This window comes from Topomyia yanbarensis, chromosome 2 (genome assembly GCF_030247195.1).
Source record: "Topomyia yanbarensis strain Yona2022 chromosome 2, ASM3024719v1, whole genome shotgun sequence".
In the NCBI taxonomy this organism is placed as follows: Eukaryota; Metazoa; Arthropoda; class Insecta; order Diptera; family Culicidae; genus Topomyia; species Topomyia yanbarensis.
Genome location: NC_080671.1, coordinates 269,184,044 through 269,196,518, shown reverse-complemented (window position 1 = coordinate 269,196,518; position 12,475 = coordinate 269,184,044). Strand labels below are relative to the sequence as shown.

The 12,475-nt window shown below is 32.7% G+C and overlaps 1 protein-coding gene across 6 annotated transcripts in view; it reads left to right on the top strand.

Annotated features, from left to right (window-relative positions):
- The window catches only part of LOC131683143 (glutamate [NMDA] receptor subunit 1), a 1,648,542-nt gene that overhangs the window by 312,883 nt on the left and 1,323,184 nt on the right, over positions 1-12,475 (top strand). For all 6 annotated transcript variants that reach the window (XM_058964975.1, XM_058964972.1, XM_058964973.1 and 3 more), the window contains 2 exons: positions 4,132-4,334; positions 4,398-4,563. In XM_058964975.1, the coding sequence (XP_058820958.1) occupies positions 4,132-4,334; positions 4,398-4,563 (369 nt within the window). The remainder of the gene's footprint in view (positions 1-4,131; positions 4,335-4,397; positions 4,564-12,475) is intronic.

The window sequence follows — 12,475 nt, the reverse complement described above, 5'->3', positions numbered from 1 at the left end:
GCCACCATGTTGGCTATAGAAACACAAAAAATGGAGAAATTAACACAAAGAAAATGAATAAAATGAATTAAATTATTTAAAGAACAGAAAAATCACTAGAAATGAAATTTGAAATGAATTCAAACAACGAACTAAATGTAAAATGAAGAAAAGTGCGCATACTGTCAAAAAAATATAAATAAAATGTTTTTTAGAAAAATAAAAATAAAATTCAATGTAAACGTATAGCAAAATGGCCAACAGAAAAAGTACTTTCAAAATAGGTTAAATAGAAACAATGAAGAAATAACAATAACGAATTAAATCTTAAGAAAAAGGTATAAAAAATAAATAAAATTATATTAAATGAACAAAACTACGAAAAACTAGAACTAGAAAATAAGGAAGAAAATAGAAGACCGGCAAAAAATTAAATAATAAGACAAATTGGAATTGATTTGAATAAGTAGAATTGATTTTGGAAATGCAAAAAAATGAAAAAAGGAATTAGAAAAGGGCTTTGATAGGAATAAATGTAGTAAATAGACAAATACTAAAAAAATAAAGAAAGCCGAATTTTCTCGAAGAACTGCGAATAAAATGAAATAACAGAGAAAAAACTAAAAATTAAAGTAAGTGATAGCAATAAAAAAATAAAGCAAAAGTAAGGAACGTAAAAAAATGAATAAAATAAATGTATGGAAATAGATGAAAAAGCAGAATCTTAAAATTGTAGAAATAAAAATGCAATTAACAACTTTAAAAAATAGATCAATGAAATTTTAACAAAATAAAAAAAACCATGTAGGAATAAAAAATGAGAAACATGGATCAAATTGTAAATAAGGGTTGTAGTTGGATTTTACGCTATGCTGGTTTCGAAAACATTGATAATCCTATAAAAACATGCATGATTTTTTTATTTGTGTTGGTGTGTTAGCACACCTTAAAATATTTTACAAGAATGTTGTAACTGATTTCTAGTAAATAGTTCAGAAATAAAAATAAAATCGTTACGTCCAGGAAGCAACATTTAAAATTTCACGCTCACTCCTCCAAAACGAAAAGATTTTGTATGCGGATTTAACTTGCTACATTAGTTAGCTAACCTTGCTAACTAGTTCATTTGGTTTGGTAGCAGAGTTAATTTTTCTCTTCGAGATCAATCAAACATAATTTAGTAATTTAATGAACGCATGCTTTTTAGAATCATTGGCAGCTGCAGGATTGTGAATCTTCTCTTCATGCTCCATGACATATAAAATTCAAAACAAAACTATTAACACTATACTCGTCACGAAAAAGGCTTGTAGTGTATGCAATTTGCTGTTATAATGAAAATGTCGATAAAAGGCCGTATTTGAAAGAATTGTAAAACGTATTTACTTTTTTCCATCCCTGGCCTCTTTGTTAGGGGGAATTGATAGGCGAAAATCGCCGAAAAAAGCTACGTCATTTGAGTATGACCCCTTTACAAAAATGTTTCGGTATCATCTTTTATCTGAATATGATTTTTTATAGATTTTGTATCAATGAACGGCAAACCAAATATATTAAATTTTAAATCTAAATTTTTGGATTAATTTCGAATTCTTTTGGTTTATCAAGAGTTTTTGATGACTCATTTGACCAATTGAGCTCTCAAATAGAGGTAGGGTTACCGACTCTAGTGGTGCTTTGACCAGCAGAATTTTACTGACCAGGGGATAGACTTCAAGAGACACATGGGTATGCGTTGAAATCAATTAGAATTTTGAATTAAAGACAGAATTTTGGAGCACTTCCATTGCTTTTTATTGTAAAAAAAGCTTAAAAACAAATAAATATGCACTGTTTTATTTCTTATGTAGCTCGTAGCACTAGGAGGAAAAATATCGTATTTTCTTCACATTCGCCGTAGAGTGTAATGTTTTGGTAAAGCACTCCACCTTTCTGTGCCGTTCACATTAAGATGTATGTTTATGCATTTGTTAACAGTTTTGTTGGGTGTAGTGCTTCGCTTCCTCGGATATTCATAAAGAATCGAAAAGCACCAGCCATTCTCGCTGTGAAGGATAACCCAAGCGAGCTTTGCTCTGCTCCATAGCAAACAAACACGGGGTGTGAAATCACACTTCAGTTTCTTTCGAGAATCTTTGTGAGGAACATTAATCCATTGAAGCGAAGGTTCAATGGAATAAAGTAAACCCAAATGGCACTTTTAACCCATTCATGCCCACGTTGTTTGTGGACAACAACGTTTTTAAATAGTTATAACTTTTGCTTGAGGCAAGATTACTTCACAAAAACAAGTAAGGCTAATAAATGTGACTATTGCTTTTCATTTGAGTATTAACAGTTGTAAGTTGGAACTGAAGTTATTGCAATTTGTCTGATTGGATTCCGATGTAGCAGTGCTGTCAGGGACAGTTTATGTTTATGACGGAAAATAATTTTTTCATATATCTTCGTTATGTTGCAATATTTTTGAAAACTGATAAAACATATCAATTCAGACTGTCTTTGGGTACGTTTTCCACACATTTGGACTATTATAAATATTCTAGAAAAATTGCATTGAGCATCGGAAGGTAAAAGTTGGACAGCTTCTAGCACTGCAAGGGAAGCACCTATCGTTATGGTAAAAGGCTTTTCCTGTTTCTTGATCCCACCGTTTTCAAGGAAAAATAATTTTGAAACCTTACATGCACTAGAAAAAAGTTGGGCATGAAAGGGTTAAAATAATATTTGTCAACGCCAAGAGGGGCCCTCCTTAACAGTTAGGGTCTGCAAATAAATTTTTGTCGAAAAAGTATTTGTCAAAATTTTAGTTTCTGTTAAAAATCCGGGTCCCCTTCAGAACTCCGGGCCCGGGGGGAAACACCCTTGTCCCCCCCCCTGAATCATAGTTACAAAAATTTTAAACTCTCTGTACGATTATTATTTATTTGAACAGATTTCTCAAAGAACGAAAAATACTATTTTTCTAAATTATAGAAAATAAGCAGATTCTGCGACGAAATGCATGGAGTGAAAATTGCAAACACTAAAAATAAATATGACAAAAATCACTAAAAATAAATATGACAAAAATACAAGTGAAATTCACTAGGATTCATAGTTTTATTTTATTTAAATTTTACCGAGGATTTGTCCAAAGTCCTTTATTACGATGAAGCGTCCATTTAAACCAAGTTTTGTTGTCATGCTTGCTGACATGCTACGACTGTCAATCTTCTCACAAACAAATTCGTCAAGCTAGAGTGTACACCAAAGTGATCGTTTTAGCCAAATCACAGCAGGAGATCCCAGTATTCTTTTGTTCTACTCTACTGATTTTCGTTTGTAGTATTCAGTAATATATTCCACCTCTAGATTTGTTTTGCTTTGCATGATCAAAGGTCATAGTTCCCCGGTAAAGTTTAGGCATTGTAATCATAATCGATTTTTGATATTTGGAACCCTTGGCGATCACTGTTGTTGACCTCGTTGGTTTTCATGAACGACCAAAATTATTTACGTCTTTTGCGCTCCACTTTTGATAACTTTTGAACTTGTTTATGAATCTCGATTAAATTTTCACCACTAAATACACAAATCTTCCTGATCAAAATGCAATATTATCGCTATGACAACCGGAGGTGCAGCAGTAATGAAAAATACGAGTCCAAATTTTAAACTGAAAATTTTATAATCCATCTCCGTCTTCACTTAATCAAAGATTACTCATAAACGGGCAACTTCGGGCAATAATTCTATAATGTTCCAAATGGAGAATCGTTCAAGGAACACGAATTGTCTTGAAACAAAGTGGACATACGTGGACAAAAAAAGTAATTCATTAATTTAGGAAAGATGTGTGTTGAAACCATTTGCTACCAAAGCGTGAAAGTTATTGACATTTTCTATAAACAAACAAATTAATATCTTTTGATTTCAATACATAAAAATAAAGTACATACCGTCAGCGTAACTTTCCATTATTTCACATTCTAAACCGGCACTTTCATCAAAATCCAGCTACACTTGAAATTTTGCATCTGGACCTTTGTCACAATATGAAGAAGAGGTTTTGAGAATTAAAAAATGATTTTTTCGCAATGCCCCAATGGCGGCGAACATATCAGCATGGGTAGTAGGATTATATGACTTTCTATTTTATCATAATTCTAGGTGATCATTATACACAGTTCAGACACGGATGGTAGAGCAATTTTAGGACGCTTCCAAACAACTTCTCAAACTAATTATGATGATATAGATGTTCGTGCAACAGTAGAAAGCATTATAGAGTTTGAACCGAAGCTCGACACATTTTCGGAGAATTTGCTCGAGATGAAAACAGCACAGTCTCGAGTTTATTTACTCTATGCGAAGTATGTATTTTTATAATTTATATTAAGTACATGTTCATATGACCTCATATTCATTATTTTTAGCTCTGAAGATGCTCACGTCATATTCCGAGATGCTGCACAAAATAATATGACAGAGACTGGTCACATCTGGATCGTGACCGAACAAGCACTGCAGGCCAACAACACACCGATAGGGGTTCTAGGGTTAAAGTTAAACTATGCCAATAACGAGAATGCGCATATAAGGGTATAAAAAATCAAAATACTATAAATGTATATGCAGGGTGTTTGGTTCATGGTTAGGAACCTCTCGACTGTCATATTTGGAGAAAAAAATCGTTCTACACATACCATCAAATCTCAACCGTTACTAAGCTATTGAACTTTTTGTATTAAAAACTTAGTTGTCTTAAAATAGCTCTAACTCAAAAAGTATACATTGCATTTCAAATCTTTTAGATCCATTGGATAGGATAGAAAATTTTCCATTGAATGATGTACTCACATGTTCCAGATAATGAGGTTAAGAATCTTTTTCACTTTTTTTTAATTTAAGAATTTTGATCGATTTTTCGTTCAGTTCGCGAAAATCTTAATAGTTAACGTCACCATTTTAATAATTTAGATTGTTAGGCTTGAAGAGCTGCATAATTTGTTCTTTGAAATAATAAACTTTTTTTTGTTTTCATGTGTTTGGGTTATTGAACTTGGATATTTTTATCTCATTTTCAATAATACTAGCTCTTATTTAAAAAGTATGGCACTTTTCTTATTTTCATTCGAAAGCCAGGAAAATTTTGCAGAGAAAAATGTATTAATACCATTCAGTTAAGTGAATTTAGTATTCTTTTGGAAGTTAATTAATTTAAAGTTAGTATTAATATTAGCGTTTTCGTTATTTTCTTAAAATAGTAAATCATAAACATCTTCAATATTATCATGCAGTTAATGCATTTCCGTAAGTTCTACAACTTTTTCTTTGACTCCATTCAAATATCTCTTTTAGGTTCGAAGCAAAGTCAGTTTTAGCACCTCGTTTCATACACACTTAGAAAAAATGAAAATTACATTTGACGTAATGGAATTTTACATGTATTGACATGTGAAATACAATATTGTGTCTCTTTTGGAGTAGAGCTCGGTTGAATGGAGATGGAGAACTGTGAACAAAGTGCATTTTTACATGTTCTTGAATGTAAATTCAAGTGAATTGTGACGCTCCTTTTGTGTGCATCTTGCGAGATGAAAGTATTTTTAAGTGTGTATGCAAAAACAGCGATTTCAAACCCACTACATTTGTAGCCATGGTGTGTTAACTATTAAATTGCAGCAAAATGAAAAGCGATAGGGATAAAGTGTCAAATTACAAGTTATAGAGAATGTTAAGGGGCACCAAATGAACATTTGTAACGATAAATTTAAGGGGTTATATACAAAGTTGGAACTCAAAAAAACGAAAAAAAAATTATTGAATGTTCTGAAAGTACATACTTTTGAAAATATCTGCGCGAAATTTCATTCAGATCGATGCACCAGATTTCAAACTACAGCCGTTCGCAGCGCGCAGGTTCTTCACTAGTGAAGTTAACACAAAACTTTAAACGCAATTATCTCGGAACTTTGTTTTTTCAAAAGTACCGTTGCGGTGAACGTGATATCTCAAAAACTATTCATGCGATCTTCAAATTTTTTTTTTAATTGTTTGTATTAATATTCTCGTGTACTTCTTTTTCATCCAATAATTTTCGATTCTTCGCAATGATTTTTTGTTTAAAATTTTAAATTCCAAAAAAACTCATTTTTTGGTCAACATGTTTTTTTATCGGAAAAAAATTTATTGGGAAACCGATCCGTTCAAGTACACCACAATCTATTTTTCTTCAATAATCTTTTTACTTTTTTGATTTCAGTTGAGCGGTTCGGCTTGGAGAGCGTTCACCGCAAATCTCTGCCAAAAACACGTTTCGGGGGATAGGCCATAACCAACCTTGAATATTTTTTTTATTCTATCTGTTTTTTTCGTACTTCGATAGTACTACTAACGAACTGTCTTTCGCTTTTTCAAGTAAAATTTGCATAAAACACTTTAAATAAATCACAACTTAACTCACTTCTTCGCCACAACTTTGTATATAACCCCTTAATTGATTAATAATTAGGATAATTACAAAACTCTCCAAAAAACGCTAATTTTGAGTTATTTTACTAATAAAAAGTCATTTAGTAGACTTTGCTAAAAGATATTTGTACATATGGTCAAGGCTCCGAAATGGCAACCACAGGCGAAATTATTTTTTATCAAATTTTGCGTCAAACTGTTTGTTTTCCGTATGATATGAACCTCTAATATTAAAAAATATGAATGGTGATCCCAGAAAAAAATACATGTCTGCCATTTATGAAAGTTTGTTGATGCTACTTGCATGACCTGAAAGTGACTAAAAGACCGCAAGGAGATAAAAAGCAAAAAGTTGAAAATCTGGATTTTGTTTGCATATTTTCAGTTGTGAAGTAATGGAAACCAAATAACTTGTAACGTGATAGACCAAAAATTCAAAAAAGTTTTGTGGACCACACCAACAGCATGCATACAATGTCTAACCTGCATTTTTTTACATTTCTTATAAAAGAAATGTATAGAATTCGCTCAAACTTTCAAGATTTTTTCCGAGGCCCGGAGGGCCGAGTCTTATATACCAATCGACTCAGCTCGACGATTTGGGACAATGTCTGTGTGTGTGTGTGTGTGTGTGTGTGTGTGTGTGTGTGTGTGTGTGTGTGTGTGTGTGTGTGTGTGTGTGTGTCTGTGTGTGTATGTAACGGACAAATTCTCATTCGTGTTTCTCAGCAATGGCTGAACCGATCTTATCCAAACCAATTTTAAATGAAAGAACTAAAAAGCAGTATGAACTCTATTAATTTGTTTTTGATTCTGATGTTTAGTTTTTAAGATATGAATGTTTGAATGCGTAAAAATGGCGTTTTTTGCAGTTTTTTTACATTATCTGCCGAAATTGACAATACAGATTACCAATTTATATGTTTTTAGACAGCTTTAACGAATACCTTTCGAACAAGCTATAGATTGTTGAAATCGGACTATTATCAAAAGAGATATTTAACATTAAATGCGGACGAAAGATTTCTATCATTTCCCATTGCCAGAAATATGACCAAAAACATGTAATCTATTATTAACGCCAAAACGGCTTATTTTAGGTCAATTGTATCTTCAGTGAATTTAATGGAGATATTTTCACAAATTTTCTTGGAAGTGATTATATCGAAATGATGCCGTCAGCAAATTTGTAGCTATTGCTTTTGCGAATAACTTTAATAAAGACTTCAATTATCTATTTTGAATACTTTAAAAGTTATGGCTTGTTGTTTGTGGATTACTCTTCGTCGCCTATTTATTGTTCAATATAGTAATAATCCATTGAAATAAGCCAAACATTATTTCGATAAATCGAATTTTGCATTTCATTTTTCTATCTACAACCGCTAGAAATAATCACCGAACACTTCCAAGTTGTCTGGAAGGAACTTGATAACTTATCAGTGCAAAAATGTTCATTTGTGCGAACCTTCTGACTGCAATTTTTCTAACTTATGACCATCGGATCGATCTGAAACCTTTCGGAAAATGAAAAGCGAAATAAATAACTCCAAGCAACGGCGTAGCCAAGAGAAGGTTTTGGGGTTTAACACCATACAGCCCCCCCCCCCCACCACACCAAAAAAAAAAAATTGGATTGGAGTTGAAAATTTATTGATGCTGACTGATTTAATTCAATATTACAACAACAATTATCTGATCCGTAGATTGATAACCTGGTGTTGTAAACATCATGAGGACTTTTGATAAATTGTCGGAATGGGGTCCTGATATGTAACTGATCTATTGATCTTGATTTCACAGTTGTCTAATAGCATCAATATCAAATTCCTGCCTGAAAACATTCCAATAGAAAATTCCAGAGTTCTGTAATCAATCATAATCCTCAGATTTATTTTCAAATTTTCAGCTTTTTTCCTACGCAATATTACGAAAGCTTATTAAACAATTTTTCCTAATAAGTTTGTGAAAATTATAAACTATTTGAATTTTTTTAATAGTTTTATTTTTTATTCAACCGTGATTTTTTAATAAATAGTGACCATCGCTTCACAACGTAGTCTATTTTTCATGGCTTGCGGTGAGCACGATCTCTCGAATTGCTGAACTGAAAATTATGGAATAGAAATTAATTTTTAGTATTCTTTACAGACCCGCTGGTGCCCTAAGACGATTTCGCTAGATTTTTAGAGCACTGTGCACTAGACTGCCCAAAAAAATGATGAATTTTTGAAAACTCCGGCCCACCCCTGAGTCGATTCCTAGTCCCACCAGGAGTACTTGTACCAAATTTGAAGCAAATCGGACAAGTCTAACTACCGGACCAACGTGCCTGAAGTTTATATTGGATTTTTCAACAATTTACATGAAGAAAACTCACTAGCTCGTATTTTCGCCGCTAGGGGACACTGTATACATCGTATTATCACTGTAAGTGAAAATAAGAAAGATATTTTAATTATCTACAACTTAGTCGAAGACTGCTAGTAAATCCGGCTATGTTAAAAGAAGTTATTAAACTTTTAACGAAGTGATGTCTGAGTCAGTTTTGCATGGGGCCTAGCAGTGCATGGTTGTGTATCAGCACTCGAGTCCCGCGAACTATATATTTTTGTGAAATAATGGTTAGATTTAGCCGAATAGTATGTTTACAAGAATTATAGTAAATAATACGAGTTATGTTTTGGTTAGAAAATTTTAGTTCCATCTGTGACCGCATAGAGGGCGCCACTACTAACTTTTCATAGAAGAGAGATAGAGTATCAAGATGTTCAGAAGAAATACTGAAAAACGCCTGTTCTATAACTTTGTAGAAGACACCAAATTTCTATCTCTCTCCGTTGAAAAGTTAGTGTTGGCGCCCTCTATGCGGTAACAGGTGGAACTAAAATTTTCTAATTAAAGCATGACTCGTAATATTTACTATAATTCTTCTGAACATACCATTGAGCTAAACCTAACGATTATTTCACAAAAATGTTTAGTTCGTGTGAATCGAGTACTGATACACAACTATGCGCTATTAGGCCCCATGCAAAACTGACTCAGACATCACTTCGTTAAAAGTTTAATAACTTCTTTTAACAAAGTCGGATTTACTTGCAGTCTTCGACTAAGTTGTAGACAATTCAATTATCCTTCTTATTTTCACTTACAGTGATAATACGATGCATACAGTGCCATCTAGCGGCGAAAATGCGTGCTGATGGGTTTTCTCCATGTAAATTATTGAAAATTCCCATACAAACTTCAGGCCCGTTGGTCCGGTAGTTAGACTTGTCCGATTTGCTTCAAATTTGGTGCAAGTACTCCTGGTGGGACTAGGAATCGACGCAGAGGTGGGCCGATAGGGGCCATTTTTTTCCTGTCACCCTACTGTGCACCCAGTGCATTAACGCAAGTGACGGAAGGTTATCGAAAAGATTCGTGAAAATGAAAATTCCAGTAATGATGATGATTTTCCCAAACGGTTCGTTTTCGTGAGGTTTTTATTTGTTCTTTTGCATTAGGATTAGCGATAATAATTCAAATCAAGAATACTACTGGGAAGTCACCTTTAGAAAAAGTCGATGTCGAAGTAAAATTTGAAACTATGCACGCATGTACTTCAGAGATAGCGTGATATCAGGAGCTGCGATTTCATTTCAACGCTTTTTTTGTGAAAAGGGCGATACTTACAAATGTAAACATAGGGCTTTTTTCTTACATGCGAATGAGGGCTTTGAAACGCAACAAATTAACCTAAAAATTTGGATTCTACGATATTGCTTTCTTAAACTACAGCAAAAAGTATAACAGGCGAAACTGTATTTTTGTTTGTTTATTTAAAGTTTCGCCCTCCACGCTCCATGCAAACAAACAGGGCGATACTTTTTTTGCTAGCAGTTTAGAGGCGAAACTGTTATTTTCGTATTTTTTAGGATTATCAAACTGATACCAGCTGTAAATAGTAACAATGATCTCTATTGAAAAAATCCGGACGAAATCGGTGGTGTAAAGCGGTAGTTATTGTAAAAAAACGTAAGGGCGATACTTCAATGCTGATAGATGGGACCGAAAAAGTAAACAATCGCCAAAGGGGCGATACTATCATTTTGTCAATTTCAATAGCAAAAACAAATTTTAATTTAATAATTTCAAATACTTTATAAAGTTTTGGGTTTCGATCACTGAATCATGCAATCTAGGATGCAAAAAAATACAATAGTTCTTAAATAGAAAATAAAACCAAGTCTGGAAATATACACTGTTGATTTTCTTTGAATGGTATCACTGCTAGTATCGCCCTTTTCAAGAAAAAGCGTTGATTTCTTAGTTCTCAGTCGCGTTGGAAATTTGAGTAAAATATAAACTTCAAATCGATTCAAAAAAACATGTTTTTTTTTGTTTCAGTACAATATATAACCCCTTTAGGAAAATTCAGTTTTCCCACCACAATATAGATATTTTATTAACAGAGCATTAACAATAATTCGTTGGTATGTCTATTTTAAGGGCCATTTTTTCGCTTTCCCATTGATTTGGTTTGAGATTTCTAGCACTGATGTTGTCCTATGCTGATTTGAGCGATTCTCTGAGTCCTGCCACTATCCCATGTAGTATGTGTTATCAAAAACATCGCGAAGCATCAAGTTCTAAATGCTCTCAAACGATATAATATCCGAAGAGTGATAAGAGTTATATGAAATGTCTCATCACACTGTTAGGTGGATTAAACACGTTTTTTTTACTACTTTGAGTCTACTTTTTGAAACGGTATTGTGAAAATTTTAAAGTTTTATTAATTTTTAAGAAAACACAGTTTATCTTATGTAACGTGACAGATTTTTTCTGCTGTAAAGCAATTCTATCAATATTGCGTCAATATTGGTGACCATCTTTGATTCTGATGAAACCTTTTACGTTTCATGTATATGGGAGACTAAGTATTTTGCAATATTAAACAAACAATTTTTATTCAAGAGTAATAATTAAAAAAGGGCGTATGAGATCTTGAACGCACTACTTTCAATATATATTTTTCGAAAATCGCCATTTGTGCAGCAAAACTATATGATAGCGAGTTCTAGAGAATTAATTGTTCTGTGTGAATATTTTTGGTGAAATTTGTCAAAAAACGCCCTTTTAATAAATTACTCACAAATAACAAACGCAAAAAACATAACACGTTTAAAATTTAATTGCAAATAAAAAAACTTTAAAATATAATTGCATCGTAGAGAAAATAACAATGAAATTTTTTAACATATTCCAATAATTCTTTTAATTTTGAATCTTCATTTAATTTTTTTTTCTTTAAATAATTTAGTTACAGAATGTATTTCGAAATGGGTTTTCAATTCAAAATTCTCACGTAAAATTATTCTTCAAAATGCAGATGTTTTCAAGTTATTTTGGATTTTCTTTCGACATAATATGTTACTTCGTGAAATTACGACCTTTTCAAAAGTTTTTCACGTTTGTTCATCAAAACCAATATGTTTTTCAAAATAAACACGAAATTTCCCGTTAATACTCAGTTCCTAGATTAAGGATGATTTGTGTACGATTGTCTTGATATCCTTGCTTCAATGAAAATGCAGAACTGTAACGTGACAGATTCTGGTTGTAACGTGACAGATCATTGAGAATACTCCATAAAATCGAAAACAAAGTTTTTCTTCAGGAAAACTATATTTCAAATTCTTCCTTGCTTTCTAAACTTCAAATTAAAACTGTTTTCATGCAAATTTGGGGGCCAACGGAACAGACTTTTTCTATTTAGTCGGGCAACCTTCAAACTAACTGCGAAAATTGTGTAACGTGACAGACGTATCAAAATGGCAATAAAGTGAAAACGGTTCATGATAGAAAAAAAAATTCTGTAGAGAAAATGTGCGGTTTAGTGACCTTAATAATGTGCAGTTGTGATAGAATATGGTTTTATTGTTTTTGCTGACTTATCTTATGAAATATGCGTAAAAATGTAACGTGACAGAGAGAAGCCTTGACCATATATCGAAAGGAAAATTTCTCAGCTTTCCAATGAAGCCGATACCAA